The following is a 22535-nucleotide window of genomic DNA, read 5'->3' on the forward strand; positions in this document are numbered from 1 at the left end:
CTGCACTCCAGCCTGGGCGACAGAGCGAGACTCTGTCTCAAAAAAAAAAGAAAGAAACCTAACTCTGCCAGGATTTACCCCTCCGAATCCCAATCTGTGGGCAAGAAGATCAGCCAGCCAACAAAAAGTCTACTTTGAAGGGGGACTCTGTAGAGACAAGCCTAGAGCCTTCGGAATGGTTCACAGCTCCTAGCCCAGAGAAAGAAGCCAAGGAGTTAAAGCTTCCTTACGATTTCTGCAGTTCCAGTAACCGCCGGCGGCGCTCACTCTGCTCCAAGGAACTGTACTTGGACTTGTACTGGGATAGGCGGGGGTGTGGGGCAGCTGTGCTGTTCAGATCTTGAGACACAGAAAAGCTACTAGCCAGGGCTTGACTCAACTCTTCCATCTTCCCTACAAGAAAAACGTAAGAAAATGGTTCATTCATTTCATATCATCTCCTGTATACAGGCAGTTATGCAGTTATGACATAATGATGTCCACATTCCTGAAAAAACATTAACTTAATGCAAAATCACAATTGTTTCCATGAGAAAAAAGGAACTTAAAGGGTAAATTAGTCATATATTAGCAATAACATTATTTTCCTACAGATATTTCCTTTTTTTCTTTTTTTTGAGACAGTGTCCTCTCTATCACCCAGGCTGGAGTGTAGTGGCGCAAGCATAGCTCACTGTTGCCTCAATCTACTGGGTGAAGCGATCCTCCTACCTCAGCTTCCCCAGTAACTGGGACCACAGGTGTACACCACCACACCCAGCCAATTTTATAATTTATCGGTAGAGACAGGATCTCCCTATGTTGCCTAGGCTAGTCTTGAACTCTTGGGCTCAAGCAATCTTCCCTCTTCAGCCTCTCAAAGTGCTGGGATTATAGGTTTGAGTCACTGCGCCCCGCCTTTTCTGAGCAGTTCCTCTATAGTTTCCTGAATAGCCACCACTCATTAACCAATGTAACTCTCTATGCAGTTTATTCAACTGTTTAATTGAATTAATTTCAATTAATTCACTTAATTACTTTATTCAATTGTAAATTGAATTAATTTATTTAATTCTCAACTAAGTGTCAACTCATATTATGAAAATTTAGTTCCAGAGGAAACACTGGTTCTAGGGTCCCTGGAGGAGACAAGAGGAGTCAAAAACCCCAAACTTCCTGGGCGCAGTGGCTCACGCCTATAATCCCAGCACTACTGGAGGCTGAGGTGGGTGGATCATGAGGTCAGGAATTTGAAACCAGCCTGACCAACATGGTGAAACCCCATCTCTACTAAAAATACAAAAATTGGCTGGGCACGGTGGCTCAAGCCTGTAATCCCAGCACTTTGGGAGGCCGAGGCGGGCAGATCACGAGGTCAGAAGATCGAGACCATCCTGGCTAACACGGTGAAACCCCGTCTCTACTAAAAAAATACAAAAAACTAGCCGGGCGAGGTGGCGGGCGCCTGTAGTCCCAGCTACTCAGGAGGCTGAGGCAGGAGAATGGCATAAACCCAGGAGGTGGAGCTTGCAGTGAGCTGAGATCCGGCCACTGCGCTCCAGCCCGGGCGACAGAGCGAGACTCCGTCTCAAACAAACAAACAAACAAAAAAAACCAAAAATACAAAAATTAGCTGGACGTGGTGGCAGGCACCTGTAATCCCAGCTACTCGGGAGGCTGAGGTAGGAGATTCGCTTGAACCTGGGAGGCGGAGGTTTCAGTGAGCCGAGATCGTGCTACTGTACTCCACCGTGGGCGACAGAGCAAGACTTCAAAAGAAAAAAGAAACTCTAGCCAGGCATGGTGGCTCATGCCTGTAATTCCAGCACTTTGGGAGGCCAAGACAGGAGAATCACTTGAGGCCAGGAGTTCAAGACCAACCTGGACAATGTAGTGAGGCTATGTCTCTACTTTTTAAATAAAAAAGTAAAAAATTATTTTAAATTATATTTTATTTTTAAAAAATCTGGCTGTTACTTCCTCATAGTCTAGTTTTGTTTTGTTTTTAGGTGGGCAGAAAGAAGGTTTCAGGGTTACTTATGTGGGACTCACTTGGAAAAGAGCTAGGATGTGGAGGGCTGCTTAACAAGTAACACCAATGCGCCAGTAGTGTGAAGAACTTACATAAAGTACATTAGGGAAACAAGACAAGTAGATGTCATTTTGAAAACAGACTTCCCACTTCAGGTGGACCCTAAAGAATGGGAGTGGGGAGAAAGGTGAATTCACACTTTATTCACACTCCTGTGAGCCTTAGACTATAAGAAAACAGGAACATTTGGGAGAAATCTGACTCGCACTGCTGGGCTGGCCCAACCCTCTGGTTCTAGTGTAAACCAGAGGGCACCTCCAGTGCTTAACCTCCATCCCAGGCCAGGTCCAGTGCTCTCAGCACCAAAATCAACAGGTTCATTCCAGAGCCTCTACAGTGAAAAATACAACTCCATAGCCCTCTACTTGGCCAGTGAGTTACTTTCCATTGCCCAAGTGAAGTCAGATCTTTTTCTTCATTTGAAACATTAGATTTTGTTTAATTAATTAATTTTTTTGAGATGGAGTCTCGCTCTGTCGCCCAGGCTGAAGTGCAGTGGTACGATCTCGGCTCACTGCAAGCTCTGCCTCCCGGGTTCATGCCATTCTCCTGCCTCAGCCTCCCGAGTAGCTGGCACTACAGGCGCCTGCCACCACACAAGGCTAATTTTTTGTATTTTTAGTAGAGACAAGGTTTCACCGTGTTAGCCACGATGGTCTCGATCTTCTGATCTCGTGGTCCGTCCGCCTTGGCCTCCCAAAGTGCTGGGATTACAGGCGTGAGCCACTGTGCCTGGTCGATTTTGTTTAATTTAAAAGGAACTTAAAAATTGTGGTTTGCCAGGTGCAGTTGTGCTTGCCTTTAGTCCCAGCTACTCTGGAGGCTGAGGCAGGAGGTACGCTTGAGCCCAGGAGTTTGAAGCCAACCTGAGCAATATAGCAAGACCCTGTCTGTAAAATGAAAAAAAAAAAAACTGTGGCTAAATTCACGTATCATGAAATTCGTCATCTTAACCATTTTTAGGTGTACAGTTCTGTAAACTTAAGTATGTTCAACACTGCTGTGCAGAACTCTCCAGAACTCTTTTTATCTTGAATAACTGAAACTCTATAACCTTTAAACATAAAAGAAATTTTTTTTTTTTTTTTGAGACAGAGTTTCGCTCTTGTTACCCAGGCTGGAGTGCGACCCCACCATTTCAGCTAACTGCAAGTCCCGCCTCCTGGGTTCACGCCATTCTCCTGCCTCAGCCTCCCTGGTAGCTGGGATTACAGGCGTGCGCTGCCACGGCTGGCTAATTTTGTACTTTTTTTTTTTTTCCCAGTAGAGATGGGGTTTCTCCATGTTGGTCAGGCTGGTCTCGAACTCCTGACCTCAGGTGATCCGCCTGCCTAGGCCTCCGAAAGTGCTGGGATTACAGGCGTGAGACGCCGCGCCCCGCCATAAAAGGAACTTTTTAGTAGATAAGATTAGCCTATTATCAGTGTGAATTTAAGATGTGTCTTTTTTTTTTTTTTTGAGACGCAGTCTTGGCTCTGTCGCCCAGGCTGGAGTGCAGCGGTGCGATCTCGGTTCACTGCAAGCTCCGCCTCCCGGGTTCACGCCATTCTCCTGCCTCAACCTCCTGAGTAGCTGGGACTACAAGCGCCCGCCACCACGCCCGGTTACTTTTGTTTTTGTATTTTTAGTAGAGGCGGGGTTTCACCGTGTTAGCAAGGATGCTCTCGATCTCCTGACCTCGTGATCCCGCCCGCCTCGGCCTCCAACAGTGCTGGGATTACAGGCGTGAACCACCACGCCCGGCATTTTTTTTTTTTTTTTTTTTTTGAGATAGGGTCTCGCTCTGTTTCCCAGGCTGGACGGCAGTGGTGTGATCTCGCCTCACTGCAGCCTCCACCTCCTGGGTTCAAGTGATTCTCCTGCCTCAGCCTCCTGAGTAGCTGGGATTACAGGCGTGCACCACCATGCCCGGCTAATTTTTGTATTTTTAGTAGAGAAGGGGTTTCATCATGTTGGCCAGGCTGGTCTGAAACTCCTGACCTCAAGTGATCCGCCTGCTTCAGCCTCCCAAAGTGCTCGAATTACAAGCATGAGCCACTGCACCCGGCCTGAGGCATGTCTTAATATCTTTGCAGTGCAACCAGGGATTGCCATTCCTGAGTGACTGAGGCCTCATGATGAGTGCTTGGGATTCATATGGTATGTTATTCAAATCATCCATAATGGTATATATGCTATTGTCTCTACTTTTCTGTACTTTTGTGTAAGTTTGAAATCTTTCATAATAAAAAAATTTTTAAAGTCATTATGTCTTCAGTTCATTACCAAAGTAATGACCAAATCCAAAGCACCTTTACTAGGCCTATCATGCACTATCTTGGTGTGGGCTCCCGCTCTGCCAAGAACCACACAACCTTTGAAGCTGATGTCCTGGATACTGGGGCGGTTCCTTTACCTTCCTTCAAGGCTGTTCTTGGCGAGCTCCTGCTGTTTCAACCCATTCCTTGGATGGTGCTGCCTCCAAGTGTTCGGACCTTAGCCCAAGGTGGTTTTATTCTCCACCATTATCCCCCGCCTCCAACTCCCAAAAGTACGACCCCACCAGGCCCCGCCCACGCTCCACCCTCCCTCCCTGTCTAGCCCCTTCCCCCATCCGTTCCCCCTCCTTCGCGTCTTCCCATCCGGCGCCCCCGCCTCGCGTTCCCTGGGTCCACATCCTGCCAGCCTCCGCGTTTCCCTACCCCTGCTACCGGGCTCCAACCCCGGGGACCCTATCTGCTCCATTCGGCCGTGCGCGCCGCCACCGCCCCGCACCGCCTTTTTCTAGGCATGGGGTCATCTAGGCCATGCGTGATTCACCCCTGCCCCACAAAAGTCCCTGAAGGGTCCTGGCCGGACAGTACGGAATAGAAGAACGGAAACTCTCCCAAAAGGAGTCCCCGGCCTGGCTCTACCCCTCCAGATGACGCCCCGGGGGGCCAGAGTGCGGGGCCGGCCACAGGGAGTCACAGCCCGGCACCGAGAGGCAACTCGGCAGCTGGCGGGGCCCGGGCTCGAACCCAGGGACTCACCCAAACCGAGGTGACCGTCGCACGCGCCGCTGCCGCCACCGGGACCGACCAATCACCTGCCCTGGGAGAGCTGGGCCCGCCCCCCCTAGCGGCTGCCGCACCGCTGGGCCCACAGGCCTCGAGCCCTGAGTTTCCGGCTCCTCCCTACTTTGCGAACGCTGGGAGTTCCGTTGCCTGCAGGCCGTTACTTCCGCCTTCAACGGCTGGCGCATTTCCCAACGGCTAGGGTGGGGGCCCTCCTGCATTTGCTTTGCACTGTCCGGGACCCTTCCTGCAAGATGACTTGACCAGGCCGAGGCCTCCCTCCTGAGCACAAGCTCTCGGGGCTCCTTTCGCCAATGGGAGGAGGCTGATCTTGTGGCCCGGCATTCAAGGCCCTGGGTCCTGCCGCCTCCCGCAGATGCTCCCGGGTCTTAGGGCTGCACCTGGAGTCCCCTTCCCCCTCCTGCGCCCGTCCTTTTAAACGGACAGTGCCAATTGCGTGGATTACTCCTCCTAACCCCTCACACCCAAGTTTCAGACACAGACCTTCGCTCCCCCACTTGCCCTTACAAAAGCAGAAACATACCCCGATTATTGCCTGTTTGCTGCTATTGCCAGCTTCTTTCTCACTCGGCTGCAGGCTGAGTAATGGCAGGGACCTGGCTTGATTCCTACTTAAGTAGCCAGAGTCCAGCATAAGGGATGGTGCTCAGTAGACCCTGGGTGAAGGAATGATTGAATTGGTGCAAGAGATTAGGGGAAGCGGCAGAGATTTAGGAGATTCAGTCCTACCAGGGTGTAGCCTCTGCAAGTCGGGACGGCTGAGATTACAATTTTAAAACAATATTTATTGAATGCTTACATTCATCCACACCCTGCTTCACACCCATCATCTCATTTAATTTTTTTTTCCTTTTTTTTCTTTTTTAAGCCAGTAGATATTAACTCTCAATCATGACACGAAGAAGTAGACACACTGAAGCTCAGAGAGGTTAAGTAATTTGGCCAAAGTAACAAAACTTTCAAGGAAAATGTTTGAATTTGCTGAATGTTTGATGTATAGAGAAGTTGACTACTAACGTATGACAGAAGCAAAGTATCCACCTTTGGCACATTTTTTAGTCCAGGGAATGCTAAGATGTGGACTTGTGTATTTCATGCACATTACACCATACATTCAGACTAAAAATAACAGGAAATTAGGCTGATGAAAGGCTACTACTAGACTGGTAAAAAGGGTGCTGGGGCCCTTGAAGGCCAATTTTTTTGGACCTGAGATTTTATTTAGGTGGCTCTTTCAGTGGCCAGGCTGAGCAAATCTGTCCACTAGGGTATTTATTTGGTGCATCCACGAATAAAAGCTCATGTCTGCCTGATTTATGAGACTGACAAAAAAAGAGAAGCCCAGAGCCTGACTTCACTAGGGAATTTTGACACACAGGATATTAGGTATTTTGTATCCAAACAACCATCCCTTACAACCACGGAGGTCACATCTAATGGTCAGGACTGCACAGAAGAGAACAAAGACCCTAAACGTTGGAGGAAAATAGACTAAGACTGAGAAAGAAGTTCCCAAATTCATGCATGGAGGTCCAGGAGAAAGGTTCTAGTTCCTCACTTAGCTGAATAACTTCCCGTATCACTGAAAAAACAAAACAAAACCAGGCCAGGCACAGTGGCTCACGCCTGTAATCCCAGCACTTTGAGAGGCCAAGGTGGAAGTAGCCCATGAGTTTGAGACCAGCCTGGGCAACATGACAAAATCCAGTCTCTACAAAAAAAAATTAGCTAGGTGTAGTGGTGTGAGTCATGATCCCAGCTACTTGGAAGGCTGAGGTGGGAGGATCACTTGAGCCCCAGAAGTCAAGGCTGCAGTGAGCTGTGATTCTGCCACTACACTCAGCCTGGAGACCCTGTCTCAAAACAAACAAAAACCAAAGCACCTGGCCCAGGGGTTCATTTAGAGCCAGTGGATGTTTCAGAAGGGGCTACCTCTGGAATCTCAGCTTCAGAATGTTGGCCACATACACACACTGTGCTTAACGGCTTTAAATCAATTAATTTAAGAAAAAAAAGCCTGACTACATGTATTTAAAAGGGCAACATTGGCCAGGTGTGGTGGCATATGCCTGTAATACCAGCACTTTGGGAGGCCAAGGCGGGCAAATCACCTGAGGTTAGGAGTTCGAGACCAGCCTGACCAACATGGAGAAACCCCGTCTCTACTAAAAATATAAAATTAGCCGGGCATGCTGGTGCATGCCTGTACTCAGCTACTCAGGAGGCTGAGGCAAGAGAATCGCTTGAACCCAGGAGGCAGAGGTTGTGGTGAGCCAAGATGGTGCCATTGCACTCCAGCCTGGGCAACAAGAGTGAAACTCGTCTCAAAAAAAAAAAAGTAATTGCAGTTTTTGCCATTAAAATTAATGGCACCAACCTAATATAATCTTGCTAGATAGATGTGGATGTCTGCAGAAAGCTGTAAGTCTGGAGACTTTATAAAAATCAGAGATTAGCAAGTGTCGAAGTGATAAGGAGTCACACTAATAGAATTTTTCTTTGATGTAATCAGAAAAATTCAAAGAGGACAGAAGAGAGAAGAACCACTTTCTCACTCTATTATTCAATGACATTAAAGTGGAATCTGTGTATCCCTTAAAATCTTCTAGTTGCCCATGGGCAGGAGAATCCTTACCTAGAGAAGAGGAGGTTGAGAGCAGGAAGGTGTCCAGCCCAGAGAGGAAGTGGAGGGCGGTAAGATCACAGAGGCAGCTGGGACACAGGGGCAGGTAAGGGCCTGCAGGCCACAGTGGGGAGTTTGGATTTTACCTCCATTGCTGAAGAGGTTTTTTTTGGGGGGGGCTGCAGAGGGGCTTTATTTTTGTTTTTGAGACAGATCTTCCTCTGTCGCCCAGGCTGGACTGCAGTGGCATGATTTCTGCTCACTCCAACCTCCATCTCCCGGGTTCAAGCAATTCTGCCTCATCCTCCTGAGCAGCTGGGATTACAGGCATGCACCACCATGCCTGGCTAATTTTCATATTTTTAGTAGACATGGGATTTCACCATGTTGGCCAGGTTGGTCTCGAATTCCTGACCTCAGGTGATCCGCCCCCCTTGGCCTCCCAAAGTGCTGGGATTACAGGCATGAGCCACCATGCCTGTCCGCAGATGAGGGTTTTTAAATAGTTATGAGATAGCAGATTCCGGCTTTAGTGAGCTCTCACTGGCTGCTTGGTAGAGAACTGAATGTAGGCAACTAAGTGTGGAGGCCTGGAAGTCAGTGAGCAGACCTGGCATGAAAGTATGTTGGGGGATGTGATAGGAAGTAGCTGGATTAAGATATAATCTAGAAATAAAACCTGGACATTTTGTTACTCTTTTTATTGAGATGGAGTCTTACTCTGTTGCTCAGGCTAGAGTGCAATGGTGTGATCATAGCGCACTGCAGCCTCAATCACATGGGCTCAAGTGATCCACCTCAGTCTCTCAAGTAGCTGGAACTACAGCTGCATGCCACCACACCCAGCTAATTTATTTATTTATTTATTTATTTATTTGAGACGGAGTTTCACTCTTGTTGCCCAGGCTGGAGTGCAATGGCGCAATCTCAGCTCATTGCAACCTCCACCTCCTGGGTTCAAGCAGTTCTCCTGCCTCAGCCTCCTGAGTAGCTGAGATTACAGGCATAAACCACCATTACTGGCTAATTTTGTATTTTTTAATAGAGATGGGATTTCTCCACATTGGTCAGGCTGGTCTCAAACTCCTGACCTCAGGTGATCTGCCCACCTTGGCCTCCCAAAGTGCTGGGATTACAGGCTGGAGCCACCAGGCCCAGTCTAATTTATTTTTTTAGAGACGAGGTTTAGCTATGTTGCCCAGGCTGGTTTTGAACTCCTGGGCTCAAGAGATCTTCCTGCCTTGGCTTCTCAAAGTGTTGGGATTACAGGTGTAAGCCCCATGCCTGGCCAGTTTATTACTCAAAAAATAGGGGAAATTAGCAAGAATTATACATGCGTCCTAGTCTAGTCCCCAGCCAAGACTTTCCCCTTGAGGTTTATTAGATCTGAGAGAAAATAGGAAAGGGAACAACTTCCTCCCTAACTCGATGTTGTTAAAGGCCAAGGCCATGCACTGTCTAAGTCATCCTGAGGACCAGTGCTTCTCATTGGCCGCTTGGAGACAACTTGTAGGACAGTAAAGTCAGTTATGGGCCGGGCGCAGTGGCTCACACCTGTAATCCCAGCACTTTGGGAGGCCGAGGCGGGCGGATCATGAGGTCAGGAGATGGAGACCATCCTGGCTAACATGGTGAAACACCGTCTCTACTAAAAAATACAAAAAATTAGCTGGGTGTGGTGGCAGGCGCCTGTAGTCCCAACTACTCAGGAGGCTGAGGCAGGAGAATGGCGTGAACCTGGGAGGTGGAGCCTGCAGTGAGCTGAGATTGCACCACTGCACTACAGCCTGGGCGACAGAGCGAGACTCCGTCTCAAAAAAAAAAAGTCAGGGCCGGGCGCGGTGGCTCACGCCTGTAATCCCAGCACTTTGGGAGGCCGAGGCGGGCGGATCACAAGGTCAGGAGATCGAGACCACGGTGAAACCCCGTCTCTACTAAAAATACAAAAAATTAGCCGGGCGCGGTTGTGGGCGCCTGTAGTCCCAGCTACTCGGGAGGCTGAGGCAGGAGAATGGCGTGAACCCGGGAGGCGGAGCTTGCAGTGAGCCGAGATCGCGCCACTGCACTCCAGCCTGGGCGACAGAGCGAGACTCCGTCTCAAAAAAAAAAAAAAAAAAAAAAAGTCAGTTATGGCTGGTCGCGGTGGCTCACACCTGTAATTCCAGCACTTTTGGAGGCTAAGGCAGGTGGATCACGAAGTCAGCAGTTTGAGACCAGCCTGGCCAATATGGTGAAACCCCGTCTCTACTAAAAATAGAAAAATTAGCCAGGCATGGTGGCAGGCGCCTGTAATCCCTGCTACTCGGGAGGCTGGCGCAGAAGAATCACTTGACCCAGGAGGCAGAGTTTGCAGTGAGCCAAGATTGTGCCACTGCACTCCAGCCTGGGCAACAGAATGAGACTCCATCTCAAAAAAAAAAAAAGAAGCCAATTATGCTAGGAGGAAGAAGCAGACGTGAAAGGGTGGCAAAGTCAGGCAACAAAGGGAGTCACAGGAGCCAGGCTGCAGAAACTATAGCCACACGGGACCCTAAAGCTCAAGGGAGCCAAACCTCTTCCCTACTCCCACCGCACCCCACCCCACCCCCATTCCAAGGTCCCTGAGCCAGTCCTGGGTGAGAGGAATCATGAAAGTGGTTAAGGGTTAAGGTCTTGGGCCCTGGAGCTAGATGGCCTAGATCCAAATCCAGACTCAGTTACCTGCTGGCACGGTTGCCTGGGTTTGTTATTTCACCCTCTGTGCTCAGTTACCCTCTCTGTAAAATGTGGTTAACAACAGCACCTAGCTCATAAGGTTGTTACAGCGTTCATTGAGCTCATCTAGGTGAGGTGATTAGACTAGTACCTGGCACAGAGTAAGTCTTTAAAAATGCTGTTTTGTTAGTCTTTAACTTGTTATAAAATAACCTCTCCATGACTGATTTACTTATATCTACAATAAATAAATTGACGCCTACTTAGGTGAGCCCAAGAGAATCTCTTCCCTGCAGACAAAAGTGCTTGCCCAGACTTGAGGGGAAATAGTTTGCCCGGGTTAGGTACAGGCAGAGGGTGAGGATTTTAATCCAGACTTTCAGCCCTTATGGACTCCAAAATCCCTGATTTTTTTTTTTTTTTTTTTAGACGGAGTTTTGGTCTTGCTGCCAAGGCTGGAGTGCAGTGGCACGATCTCAGCTCACTGCAACCTCTGCCTCCAGGGTTCAAGTGATTCTCTTGCCTCAGCCTCCTGAGTAGCTGGGATTACAGGCGCACGTGCTACCATGCCTGGCTAATTTTTTGTATTTTTAGTAGAGATGGGGTTTCATCATGTTGGCCAGGCTAGTCTCAAACTCCTGACCTCACGTGATCCATCGCCTTGGCCTCCCAAAGTGCTAGGATTACAGGCGTGAGCCACTGCGCCTTTTTTTTTTTTTTTTTTTTTTTTTTTGAGACAGGGTCTCACTCTGTCACCCAGGCTGGAGTGCAGCAATGTGATCTTGGCTCACTGTAACCTCCACCTCCCAGGCTCAAGCAGTCCCCCGATACCAGCCTTCCAAGTAGCTGGGACTACAGGTGCTTGCCCCCACACCCAGCTGATTTTATTTTATTTTATTTTATTTTATTTATTTTATTTTTTTTGAGACGGAGTCTCGCTGTGTCTCCCAGGCTGGAGTGCAGTGGCGTGATCTCGGCTCACTGCAAGCTCCGCCTCCCGGGTTCACGCCATTCTCCCGCCTCAGCCTCCCAAGTAGCTGAGACTACAGGCGCCCGCCACCACGCCCGGCTAGTTTTTTGTATTTTTAGTAGAGACGGGGTTTCACCATGTTAGCCAGGATAGTCTCGATCTCCTGACCTCGTGATCCACCCGCCTCAGCCTCCCAAAGTGCTGGGATTACAGGCTTGAGCCACCGCGCCCGGCCTTATTTTATTTTTTTAGAGACGGACTCTTGCTCTGTTGCCCAGGCTGGAGTGCAGTGGCGTGATCTCAGCTCACTGCAACCTCCGCCTCCTGGGTTCTAGCAATTCTCCTGCCTCAGGCTCCCGAGTAGGTGGGATTACAGGTGCACACTGCCACGCCTGGCCAATTTTTTGTATTTTAGTAGAGACAGGGTTTCACTGTGTTGCCCAGGCTGGTCTCAAACTCCTGAGCTCAGGCAATCCACCAGCCTCAGCCTCCCAAAGCGCTAGGATTACAGCACTTAGAGCGTTTACAGCACTTTCAGCCACTGCGCCTGGCCTGATTTTAGTATTTTTAGTAGGGATGGGGTTTCGCCATGTTGCCTAGGCTGGTCTTGAACTCTTGACTCAAGCAATCCACCCACCTTGGCTTCCCAAAGTGTTGGGATTATAGGCATAAACCTGGCCAAAATCCCTGATTTTTATCCCATGGACCCATGGAATGTTACCTGCCCTGTAATTTTTTTTTTTTTTTTTTTGGGAGACAGGGTCTTCCTGTGTTCCCCAGGCTAGAGTGCAGTGTTGAGATCACAGCTCGCAGCAGCTTCTACCTCTTAGGCTCAAGTGATCCTCCCACCTCAGCCTCCCTGAGTAGCTGGGACCATAGGTGCATGCCACCAAGCCCAGTTACTTTTTTTTTTTTTTTTTCCCCCTGTAAAGACAAAGTCTTGCTATGTTGCCTAGGCTGGTCTCAAACTCCTGGGCTCAATACTCCCACCTCAGCTTCCCAAAGTGCTGGGATTACAGGCGTAAACCACTGCACCTGGCCCCTGCCTTATATTTTAAGGGGTCTACTTTCACTCCTGATTTTCAGCTCATTTGCTGAATGAGTGAGTGATTTGGTTCATCTCTGCTGAGACTTTGCCCTTCCATGCAGGGAAGCAGCCTGGCCCCAGGTAGGGGGAAAATGTCCTTTACAAACTGCCCAGGGGCTTCAAAGTTGGGACCCATTCTTGGATTTTTTTTGGGTTTTCTTTGAGATGAAGTTTTGCCCAGGCTGGAGTGCAATGGCCTGATCTCGACTCAGTGCAACCTCCACCTCCTGGGTTCGAACGATTCTCCTGTCTCAGCCTCCTGAGTAGCTGGGATTATAGGGGCCCGCCACTATACCAGGCTAATTTTTTGTATGTTTAGTAGAGATTTCTTTGTATGTTTAGTAGAGGTTTCTCCATGTTAGCCAGGCTGGTCCGGAACTCCTGACCTCAGGTGATCCACCCGCCTCGGCCTCCCAAAGTGCTGGGAATATAGGCGTTAGCCACTGCACCCAGCCTTTCTTGGATGTTAAAACCAAGGTTTGTCTTAAAGATTGCACAGCTTTCCTGAGCCAGGGCTGGGGATTGTTGGGGCAGCAAAGCACCTCTAAATTTTTCTCTACTTTGCAAGTGTTGACAGCACTCTTTTATATCCTTTTCTCTAAATCAGAAACAGAGCAGAAACTAGAGCCATCTCATCCTGCCTCTTCCTATCATAGAAGGGAGATGGAGGGAGGCCTAGAGAGAGAAGCAGCTTATGCCCCTAGTCCCACAGCAAGTCAGAGGCAGGCAAGACCCCTTTTCCCTGAAGCCCCTGCAGCCTCTCTGCCCCTCTGGTGCTGGAATAGGATGCAGCATCTGTGTGATGTTTGCTCTGTGCCAAGCACTGGGCTAGGAACAAGCCCTGTGCTTTTCAAAGTGTGGTCCCCTGACTAGCAGCACCAAAATCACCTGGGAACTTGTTAGAAATGCAAATTCTCAGGTCCACCCCAGACCTCCTGAATCAGAAACATGAAGGGGGCCGGGCGCGGTGGCTCATGCCTGTAGTCCCAGCACTTTGGGAGGCCAGAGGTGGGCGGATCACGAGGTCAGGAGATCGAGACCATCCTGGCTAACATGGTGAAACCCTGTCTCTATTAAAAATACAAAAAATTAGCCTTGTGTGGCGGCGGGCGCCTGTAGTCCCATCTACTCGGAAGGCTGAGGCAGGAGAATGACCTGAACCCGGGAGGCGGAGCTTGCAGTGAGCTGAGATCCAGCCACTGCACTCCAGCCTGGGCGACAGAGCAAGACTCCGTCTCAGAAAAAAAAAAAAAGAAAGAAAGAAAGAAACATGAAGGGAGTGGAGACAGCATTTGTTTTCACAATCTTTCCCAAGGTTCAAATGTGGCATGCTCAAGTTTGAGAACCACTGCTCTAAGCCATAGTAGGCTCACTCCCGGTGTAACTGAGTGGCTAAAATTGTAGAACCCGGAGCCAGAGGGAATTAGGTGCAACCTGCCTCCATCACTAACTCTGTGACTCAGGTAAGCTATTATCTTTGAGCTTTAGTTTTGTCAGCGATAAAATGGCCACAATAATAGTGCCCATAAGGTTGTTGTGAGGACTACATGAGACAGCACAAAGCCTAGGGCGTAGTAAGCACTGTCGGGGTAGCCATTATTAGCTAGCTGAGTGATTATTTATTTATTTTTTTATTTTTTTGAGACAGTCTTGCTCTGTTGTCCAGGCTGGAGTGCAGTTGCACGATCTCGGCTCACTGCAACCTCTGCCTCCCGGGTTCAAGCAATTTTCCTGCCTCAGCCTCCCAAAGTGCTGGGATTACAGGCGTGAGCCGCCATGCCTAGCAGATTTTTTTTCTTAAGTCTAAAGCTTTTATTCTTGTTTTATTTATTTATTTATTTAGAGACGGAATCTCACTCTGTTGCCCAGGCTGGAGTGCAGTGGCATGATCTCGGCTCACTGCAACCTCTGCCTCCCAGGTTCAAGCTATTCTTCTGCCTCAGCCTCCCAAGTAGCTGGGTTTACAGACATGTGCCATCACATCTGACTCATTTTTATATTTTTGCTAGAGACGGGGTTTCACCATGTTGGACAGGCTGGTCTTAAACTCCTAGCTTCAAGTGATCTGCCTGCCTCGGCCTCCCAGAGTGCTGGGATTGCAGGCATGAGCCACCGCACCTGGCCTGAATTTTGAGGTTTTTATCTGCTTGGGTCATGGGTGCAGGATCCAATTACTCCAAGGGGGCTGATCTATCTGCCATGCCTTGTGGGTCTGGAGGGCCACAGAGGTCCTGCCTTGTACAGTCACTTTCTTTTCCTCCATGAGATCCACAATCTTGGGAGTCCTGAGGATGTTCCTCCAAATGGGCAGACTATGCCCAGCCACCAGAGCTGGAGAGCAGGATTCTCTCTCCTTCCACTTCTAAAGGGACAGCACTGAAATAAACATGGCCTCTGGAGTCACGTGAGACTGGACTTGAAACCTAGCCTTGGACAAGTTCTTATTCCAATTGTTTCCCAAACTGAAGTTACAGATACCACCAACTACCTTGCAGAGTTGTTGGTAAGAGTGAATGGCAGCCTAGCATTAGCAGGGCCTAGATGAGAGTTCGTTCCCTTCCTAACTTGAATATCACCTTTTCCTTAAAGCCTTCCCAGTACAATGTTTGCTCCCTCCTCACACCTTTATACAGCATCCTGTGGAGACCGATCACATTGTCTAGTGCTGCTGCTTTTCTCTGCTGGTTTGTAAATTCAAGTTCAGAGACTCTTTCTGAACTCTGACACACACCAAGGGCTGGGTGTGCTGATACTGACACAGTCCCAGTCCATTGCTTACTGGCTACATAATCTTTGGTAATTTGACCCAGCTCTGCCTCAGTTCCCTCATCTGAAAAGTTGAGAATTGGATTTTCCACTTTATAGGATTGTTGGGAGGTTGAAATGGGCCAATACAGGTGGTGCACTTAAAAATGGGGCTGACATATAGCAGAAGTACTTGGTATGACATCATCCCATGATGTAGTAAGTCCCCTTCTCTACATCATTTCTTCACCAAATGCTGCCTCACCTAGGGAAGCGAACAAGGAACCCCTAAAAGCCAATCCACTGATCTCAGCATCCTATTTATTCTCCTTTTAGAGGACCTGGCCAAGCACGGTGGCTCACACCTGTAATCTCAGCACTTTGGGAGGCTGAGGCAGGAGGATTGCTTCAACTTAGGAGTTTGAGATCAGCCTGGGTAACATACCAAAACCCTGTGTCTACAAAGATTAAAAACTAGCCAAGTGTGGTGGCACATGCTTATAATCCCAGATACTGGGGACGCTGAGGTGGGAGGACGGCTTGAGCCCAGGAGATGGAGGCTGCAGTGAGCTGTGCCAGCTCCACTGCACTCCAGTCCGGGCCTTGTGTGAAAAAAAAAAAAAAAAAGAAAGAAAAGAAAAAATAATAAAGAAATCTTGAGTAAAACTTGGTAGTCTCCCTTCTAATTCTCTATCACTGCTGTCATCTAAATTTTCAGGAACCTCCCAGGCCACTTCTAACCGCTAGATGGCCAAGCTACAGGGTGATTATTTCCTTAGGCAAGCAAACATCCCAGCCCTCTAATACGGTATTTCCTGGGGCTGGAATATCAACAGGAAGTTATGTGAGGAAGAGGTCTGCCAAAACACTCATTCCAAGGAAGGGACTGGTAAAGTGACAAATTTGCCCAATCCTGTACAACATCCTGCATCCTCCACATCTGGCCCCTGTTGCACATCTCATCCATAGGCAGGTCGCTCGCTGCTGACCCTATTCTTCTCTGGGCTCCTAGGACCTATAAATATGACTCTATATAAGAAAACCAGAGTCTGGGCACAGTTTGCTCATGCCTGTAATCCCAGCACTTTGGGAGGCCGAGGCGGGCGAATCACGAGGTCAGGAGTTCCAGACCAGCCTGGCCAACATGGTGAAACCCTGACTGTACTAAAAATACAAAAATTAGCCGGGCGCGATGGCGGGTGCCTATAATCCTAGCTACTCGGGAGGCTGAGGCAGGAAAATTGCTTGAACCCGGAAGGCGAAAGTTGCAGCGAGCCGAGATCGCTCAACTGCACTCCAGCCTGGGTGACAGAGCGAGACTCCATCTCTAGAGAAAATAAAGGAAAACCAGACAGATTAAAAAGTTGCACTTACAAAGCAGTTGCGGCATTTATTGGCATTTAAACAAGGGAGGAGATCCTGAACACTAGTCTCGCTCAGTTTATAAAAACTTAAGGCCAAACTCTCCATCATCTGTACACAGCTTAACCACGGCCAGGAGCAAGAATTGGAGTTAAACGAATTGAACCAGTCCAACTACAAGACTAGATAAAGGGAAACAGGGCGTAGGGATTTGCGGTTTTTCCTTTTAGATTACCAAGTTTCCAACACAAGAAGCCAACAATACCCCAGTGCAGCACCAACTTACTTCCCACTGCTTTCCAAGGCAGAGTCAATTAATAATCAGTAGTCCAAGTTCTAAGAACATTTCCTGGAAAACAAGGACGCATCTCCCGTGGCTCTATGCAAGGCCTGCCACTGATGAATCAAGTTCTTAAGAACCTACGACCATCTGACACCCTTGGGGAAAGCACCCTCATAGAATCTCCAGAATCAGGCCTCAGTTTTCCCATCTGTAAAAGACAGCCATGGAAAGTGGGAGATCCGCTAGGCTTCCAGATCGAAGTCATCGCGCTCCTCATTGTACTCCAGCACGTGCCGCTTGATCTTGGACGAGTCCACCCAAGTGACAAAGTCCTCCATGCTGCGCGTGACAAGGAAGGCGGGGTCGGTAACCACATCAGGGCCCACGCGTACGTGCCCTTGCTCCACAAAGGCTACGGCAGCCTGAAGGTGCTGCGCCATGCGCAGCTTGAGGAGCACGGTGGGAAGGCGGCGGCGGCAAAAGGACGAGGCCGTGACGAAGTCGCAGAGTTCTAGCGAACCGCGCGTGGGCACCAGGCCGAGAGCATACAGCTTGTCCAGCAGCGCGGCCGAAGCGCGCACGCGGAACTGGTCGCGTTCGGGCAGGTCGCGCAGGCGCCGCGCCAGTTCACGGACCGCACGGCTCAGCTGGTTGTAGCGCGTGTAGTCCTCACGCCGCTGCAGCCGGTAACGCCGCAGTACGCGCAGCTCGTGCAGGTTGTGGTCGGTGACCTCCCAGTTCAGGAAGTCCACCTGCTTCAGCAGTTTCTGCTCGTGGAACTTAAGCTTCCGCACCATGATGGCGGCAGCCGCAGCACCAGGACCCGAAGCAGATAGTGCGTTTCAGTACCCGCGCGATTTCCGCCGCGGCGCACCAAGACCTGGACGGTCTGGGACCCTGGGCCAATGAAAGAAAGGCTTAAAGTCACGCCCTCATTTTCCATTGGCCAGGGTGGGACCACGCCCCTGCACTGGGATCTCGCGTTTCTTTTCTGCGCGTTTGCATAGGGAGGGGGTAGAAGCCCTGCGCTGGGGGGCGGGTCCCTAGGCGGCTACGCGGGGTTTTTAGTAGCCAAGACTGTATCCCTTTGTGCGGCAATCATTTCCTCCTAGACTTCTGTCCTTTGGGGACTTTCAGAGTCTCCCCCGCAAGAGCTGAAGAGGCCATTTCTGGGGAAGAAGGGTGACTGCGGCTTGTTGATTGGGTTTACTGTGCTAACTTCCACTGGGCTCTTGCCATGCCGTGGGGGAGCTTGCCGGAGCCGGCTGTCCTGGGACTGACCTGGTAGTCCCCGCCTCCCGCCAGCGTCAGGTCCTTCACCTGGCAAGCAGAGCGATCTCTCATTGTCACGTTGGGCTGGGTAGCACCGAACCCATGAAATCCCGATTGCCTGGCCGCTTCCTAGGCGCACATTATAATCGGGATCTATAAGGGAGCCGCCTGGACATCTGTATTATTAACTAAGGTGTCAGATGATTCATAAAACCCAGCAAGTTTGAGAAACTTGGACTATAAGTACAAGTCCAAACCCTTTAGTCTGTGCTCAAATGAATTATCCTGACATAAATTTCTGGCCACCAAGTATTGAGTTAACAAATGTAATGCTGTTTCGGCTAGTTGCAGCTGTAAGTTACATCTGGTGTAGCGCTGCAGACCTAACCCCTTTTTGCCCAGGCATTTAACTTCTCACTGATCATTTTTGTTTTGTATGCTTTTCATTGTCTTTTACAATACAATATTTCTGGGTGGGGCGCGGTGGCACACGCCTGTAATCCCAGCACTTTGGGAGGCTGAGGTGGGAGGATCATTTGAGGCCAGGAGTTCAAGACCAACCTAGGCAAAAAAAGAAAAGAAAAGAAAAGATAAAAGCGAGATCCTGCCTCTGTAAAAATTCTTAAAGAATTAGCCAGGCATGGTGGTGTGTGCCTGTATTCCTGACTACCTGGAAGGCTGAGGTGGGAAGATCACTTGAGCCCAGGACTTGGACGCTGCAGCGAGCTACAATGGTGCCACTGCACCCCAGCTTGCACAACAGAGCCAGACCCTGTCTCAAAAAATATATATATTAAAAAAAAATTCGATATCTGGAAAATAATAAACATAATATGTAAATTATAAAGTATAATAAATACTCATGAATTTAGCCAGTTTAAGAAAACATCACCAGGTTAGGCATGGGGCTCATGCCTGTAATCCCAACACTGGGAGGCCAAGGTGGGAGGATCACTGGAACCCAGGAGTTCAAGACCAGCCTGGGCAACATAGTAATACTCAGTCCCTGTGGACAAAAAAAAAAAAAAAAAATTAGCGAGGCATGGTGGCAGCACCCATAGTCCCAGCTACTGGTGGGGGTTTTGGGGTAAGAAGGGGGAGGATCCCTTGAAGCCAGAAGTTCAAAGATGCAGTGAGCCATGATCACACCACTGCACTCCAGCTTGGGCAACAGAACAAGATCCTGTCTCTAAAACAGAAAACTAATACAGATCATTTGCTTTTTAAAATCTAATGGTTTTTTTTTTTTTTTTTTTGGAGACGGAGTCTTGCTCTGTCACCCAGGCTGGAGTGCAGTGGCATGATCTTGGCTCACTGCAACCTCCGCCTCCTGGGTTCAAGCTGTTCTGTCTCAGCCTCCTGAGTAGCTGGGACTACAGGCACCCGCCACCACGCCTGGCTAATTTTTTGTATTTTTATTAGAGATGGGGTTTCACTGTGTTAGCCAGGATGGTCTCCATCTCCTGACCTTGTGATCCACCTACCTCGGCCTCCCAAAGTGCTGGGATTACAGGCATGAGACACTGCACCTGGCCCCAGAGTAGGTCTTACTGAGAAGGTGATATTTTATAGGGTGTAAGCCATGTGTGGATATCTAGAGGGAGAACATTTCAGGAAGAGGAAACAGTGGAAATGCCTTAAGGCAGGAATGTGCCTGGCATGTCAGAAGAATAAGAAAGCTATTTTGGCTGGAGCAGAGTGGGCAAGGAGGAGAGGAAGAGATTAAAGAGCTTGTAGTCCCTTGAAAAGACTTTGGCTTTTATGTTGAGAGGCAGATACTTTGGGGTTTTGAGCAAAGGATTGACACTTATGTTTTTTGTTTGTTTTTGTTTTTGAGATAGGGTCTCACCCTGTTGCCCAGGTTGGAGTGCAGTGGTACAACCAGGGCTCACTGCAGCCTCAACCTTCCAGCCTCAAGCGATCCTCTTGAGTAGCTGGGACTACAGGCACATGCCACCATGCCCGACTATTTTTTATTTTTTATTTTATTATTATTATTTGAAACAGAGTCTTGCCCAGGCTGGAGTATAATGGCGTGATGTCGGCTCACTGCAACCTCCGCCTCCCAGGTTCAAGCGATTCTCCCTGCCTCAGTCTCTCAAGTAGCTGGGATTACAGGCACCTGCCACCACGCCTGGCTAATTTTTGTATTTTTGGTAGAGATGGGGTTTCGCCATGTTGGCCAGGCTGGTCTCGAACTCCTGACCTCAGGTGATCTGCCCACCTCGGCCTCCCAAAGTGCTGGGATTATAGATGTGAGCCACTGTACCCGGCCGCTAATTTTTAAATTTTTTGTAGAGATGGGGTCTCACTATGTTGTCATGGCTGGTCTTGAACTCCTGGGCTCAAGCGATCCTGCTACCTCAGCCTCCCAAAGTGCTGGGATTACAAGCATAAGCCACCACACCTGGTTCAGAAATTCAATTTTGGACATTTTGGGTTGGTGGCATCCATTAGACTTCTGAGGGGAGATGTCAAGGAGAAATAGATATATGAGTTAGGAGTTTTTTTTAAAAAGGGCTGGAGATTTTAAAAATTGGGCATTACTAGAATGAGTGGTATTTGAAGTCATTCGGCTGGATGAGATCATCAAAGGAGTGCCTGTGGATACAAAAGACAAGAGGACAACTCTACTGTGGTTACTCTAATGTTAAGAATTATAGGAGGCTTGCTGGGCACCGTGGCTCACGCCTGTAATCCCAGCACTTTGGGAGGTTGAGGTGGGCGGATCACGAGGTCAGGAGATCGAGACCAGCCTGGTTAACATGGCAAAACCCCGTCTCTACTAAAAGTACAAAAAATTAGCCGGGCATGGTGGCAGGCACCTATAATCCCAGCTACTCGGGAGGCTGAGGCAGGAGAATGGCATGAACCCGGGCGGCAGAGCTTGCAGTGAGCCGAGATCACACCACTGTACTCCAGCTTGGGCGACAGAGCAAGACTCTGTCTCAAAAAAGAAAAAAAAGCCGGGCGCGGTGGCTCAAGCCTGTAATCCCAGCACTTTGGGAGGCCGAGACGGGTGGATCACGAGGTCAGGAGATCGAGACCATCCTGGCTAACACGGTGAAACCCCCGTCTCTACCAAAAAATACAAAAAACTAGCCGGGCGAGGTGGCGGGTGCCTGTAGTCCCAGCTACTCGGGAGGCTGAGGCAGGAGAATGGCATAAACCCGGGAGGCGGAGCTTGCAGTGAGCTGAGATCCGGCCACTGCACTCCAGCCTGGGCGACAGAGCGAGACTCCGTCTCAAAAAAAAAAAAAAAAAAGAATTATTGGAGAGAAGAGGATGAACCAGTGAGGTAGAAGGAATATCAGGAGAGTATGTTCTCTCCAATGCAAATGAAGAAAGTGTATCCAGGAGGAAGGAGTGATCAACCAGGTCAAATGCTACCAAAAGGTGGCCGGGCGCGGTGGCTCAAGCCTGTAATCCCAGCACTTTGGGAGGCCGAGACGGGCGGATCACGAGGTCAGGAGATCGAGACCATCCTGGCGAACAAGGTGAAACCCCGTCTCTACTAAAAAAATACAAAAAAAACTAGCCGGGCGAGGTGGCGGGCGCCTGTAGTCCCAGCTACACAGGAGGCTGAGGCAGGAGAATGGCGTAAACCCGGGAGGCGGAGCTTGCAGTGAGCTGAGATCCGGCCACTGCGCTCCAGCCCCGGCGACAGAGCGAGACTCCGTCTCAAAAAAAAACAAAAAAACAAAAAAACAAATGCTACCAAAAGGTTAAATAAGAGAAGGACTGAGAATAATACCATTAGGGTCCAGCAACACCAAGGATATTGATGACCTTGACAAGAATAGTTCAGTGGAGTGTGGGAGTAAAAGATTGGCTAGAGGGATTTAAAGAGAGAACAGGAGAAAAGAAATTGGACGCACTTAGGAGAGAGAGTTATTTCAAGGAATTTTGCTGCAAAGGTGAGCAGAGGAATGGGGCAATAGCTGGTGGGGAAAGTGGAGTAAAAAAAAAATTTGAGATGGAGTCTTGTTCTGTCGCTAGGCTGCAGTGCAGTGGCGGGTGCAATCTCGGCTCACTGCAACCTTGGCCTCCCGGGTTCAAGCGATTCTCCTGCCTCAGCCTCCTGAGTAGCTGGGACTACAGGCACACGCCACCACGCCCAGCTAATTTTTGTATTTTTAGTAGAGACGGGGTTTCACCATGTTGCCCAGGATGGTCTCAAACTCCTGAGCTCAAGTGATCCACCTGCCTTGGCCTCCCAAAGTGTTGGGATTACAGGTGTGAGCCACTGCACCCGGCCCTGATGCTATTGTTAAACTCAGTTTAGAGAAAGGCTATGTGGACAGAAGATAGATCACAGGGAAGAGGGGTCCTAAAAGCATGTGGGGAAAACGTATATTCAGTCTTAGAGATG

At 49.2% G+C, this 22535-nt stretch overlaps 1 protein-coding gene across 13 annotated transcripts in view; it reads right to left on the reverse strand.

The window, feature by feature from the left end:
• Window positions 1–22535, reverse strand: part of IMP3 (IMP U3 small nucleolar ribonucleoprotein 3) — a 76688-nt gene that overhangs the window by 26229 nt on the left and 27924 nt on the right. For 2 of the 13 annotated variants that reach the window (XR_013395159.1, XM_028851160.2), the window contains exons 1-3: window positions 5083–5140; window positions 4467–4545; window positions 231–393 (exon numbers count right to left, since the gene is read on the reverse strand). Coding sequence is in view for 8 of the 13 variants with exons in the window: in XM_028851160.2 (XP_028706993.1) it covers window positions 231–388 (158 nt within the window). In the remaining 5 variants the exon portion in view is untranslated. Of the gene's footprint in view, window positions 1–230; window positions 394–4466; window positions 4546–5082; window positions 5141–5183; window positions 5874–16619; window positions 17743–22535 lie in introns of those variants that run through there. The other 11 variants (XR_013395158.1, XM_015142757.3, XR_013395161.1 and 8 more) reach the window with 7 other exon arrangements.

Source organism: Macaca mulatta, chromosome 7 (assembly GCF_049350105.2).
Source record: "Macaca mulatta isolate MMU2019108-1 chromosome 7, T2T-MMU8v2.0, whole genome shotgun sequence".
Lineage (NCBI taxonomy): Eukaryota > Metazoa > Chordata > Mammalia > Primates > Cercopithecidae > Macaca > Macaca mulatta.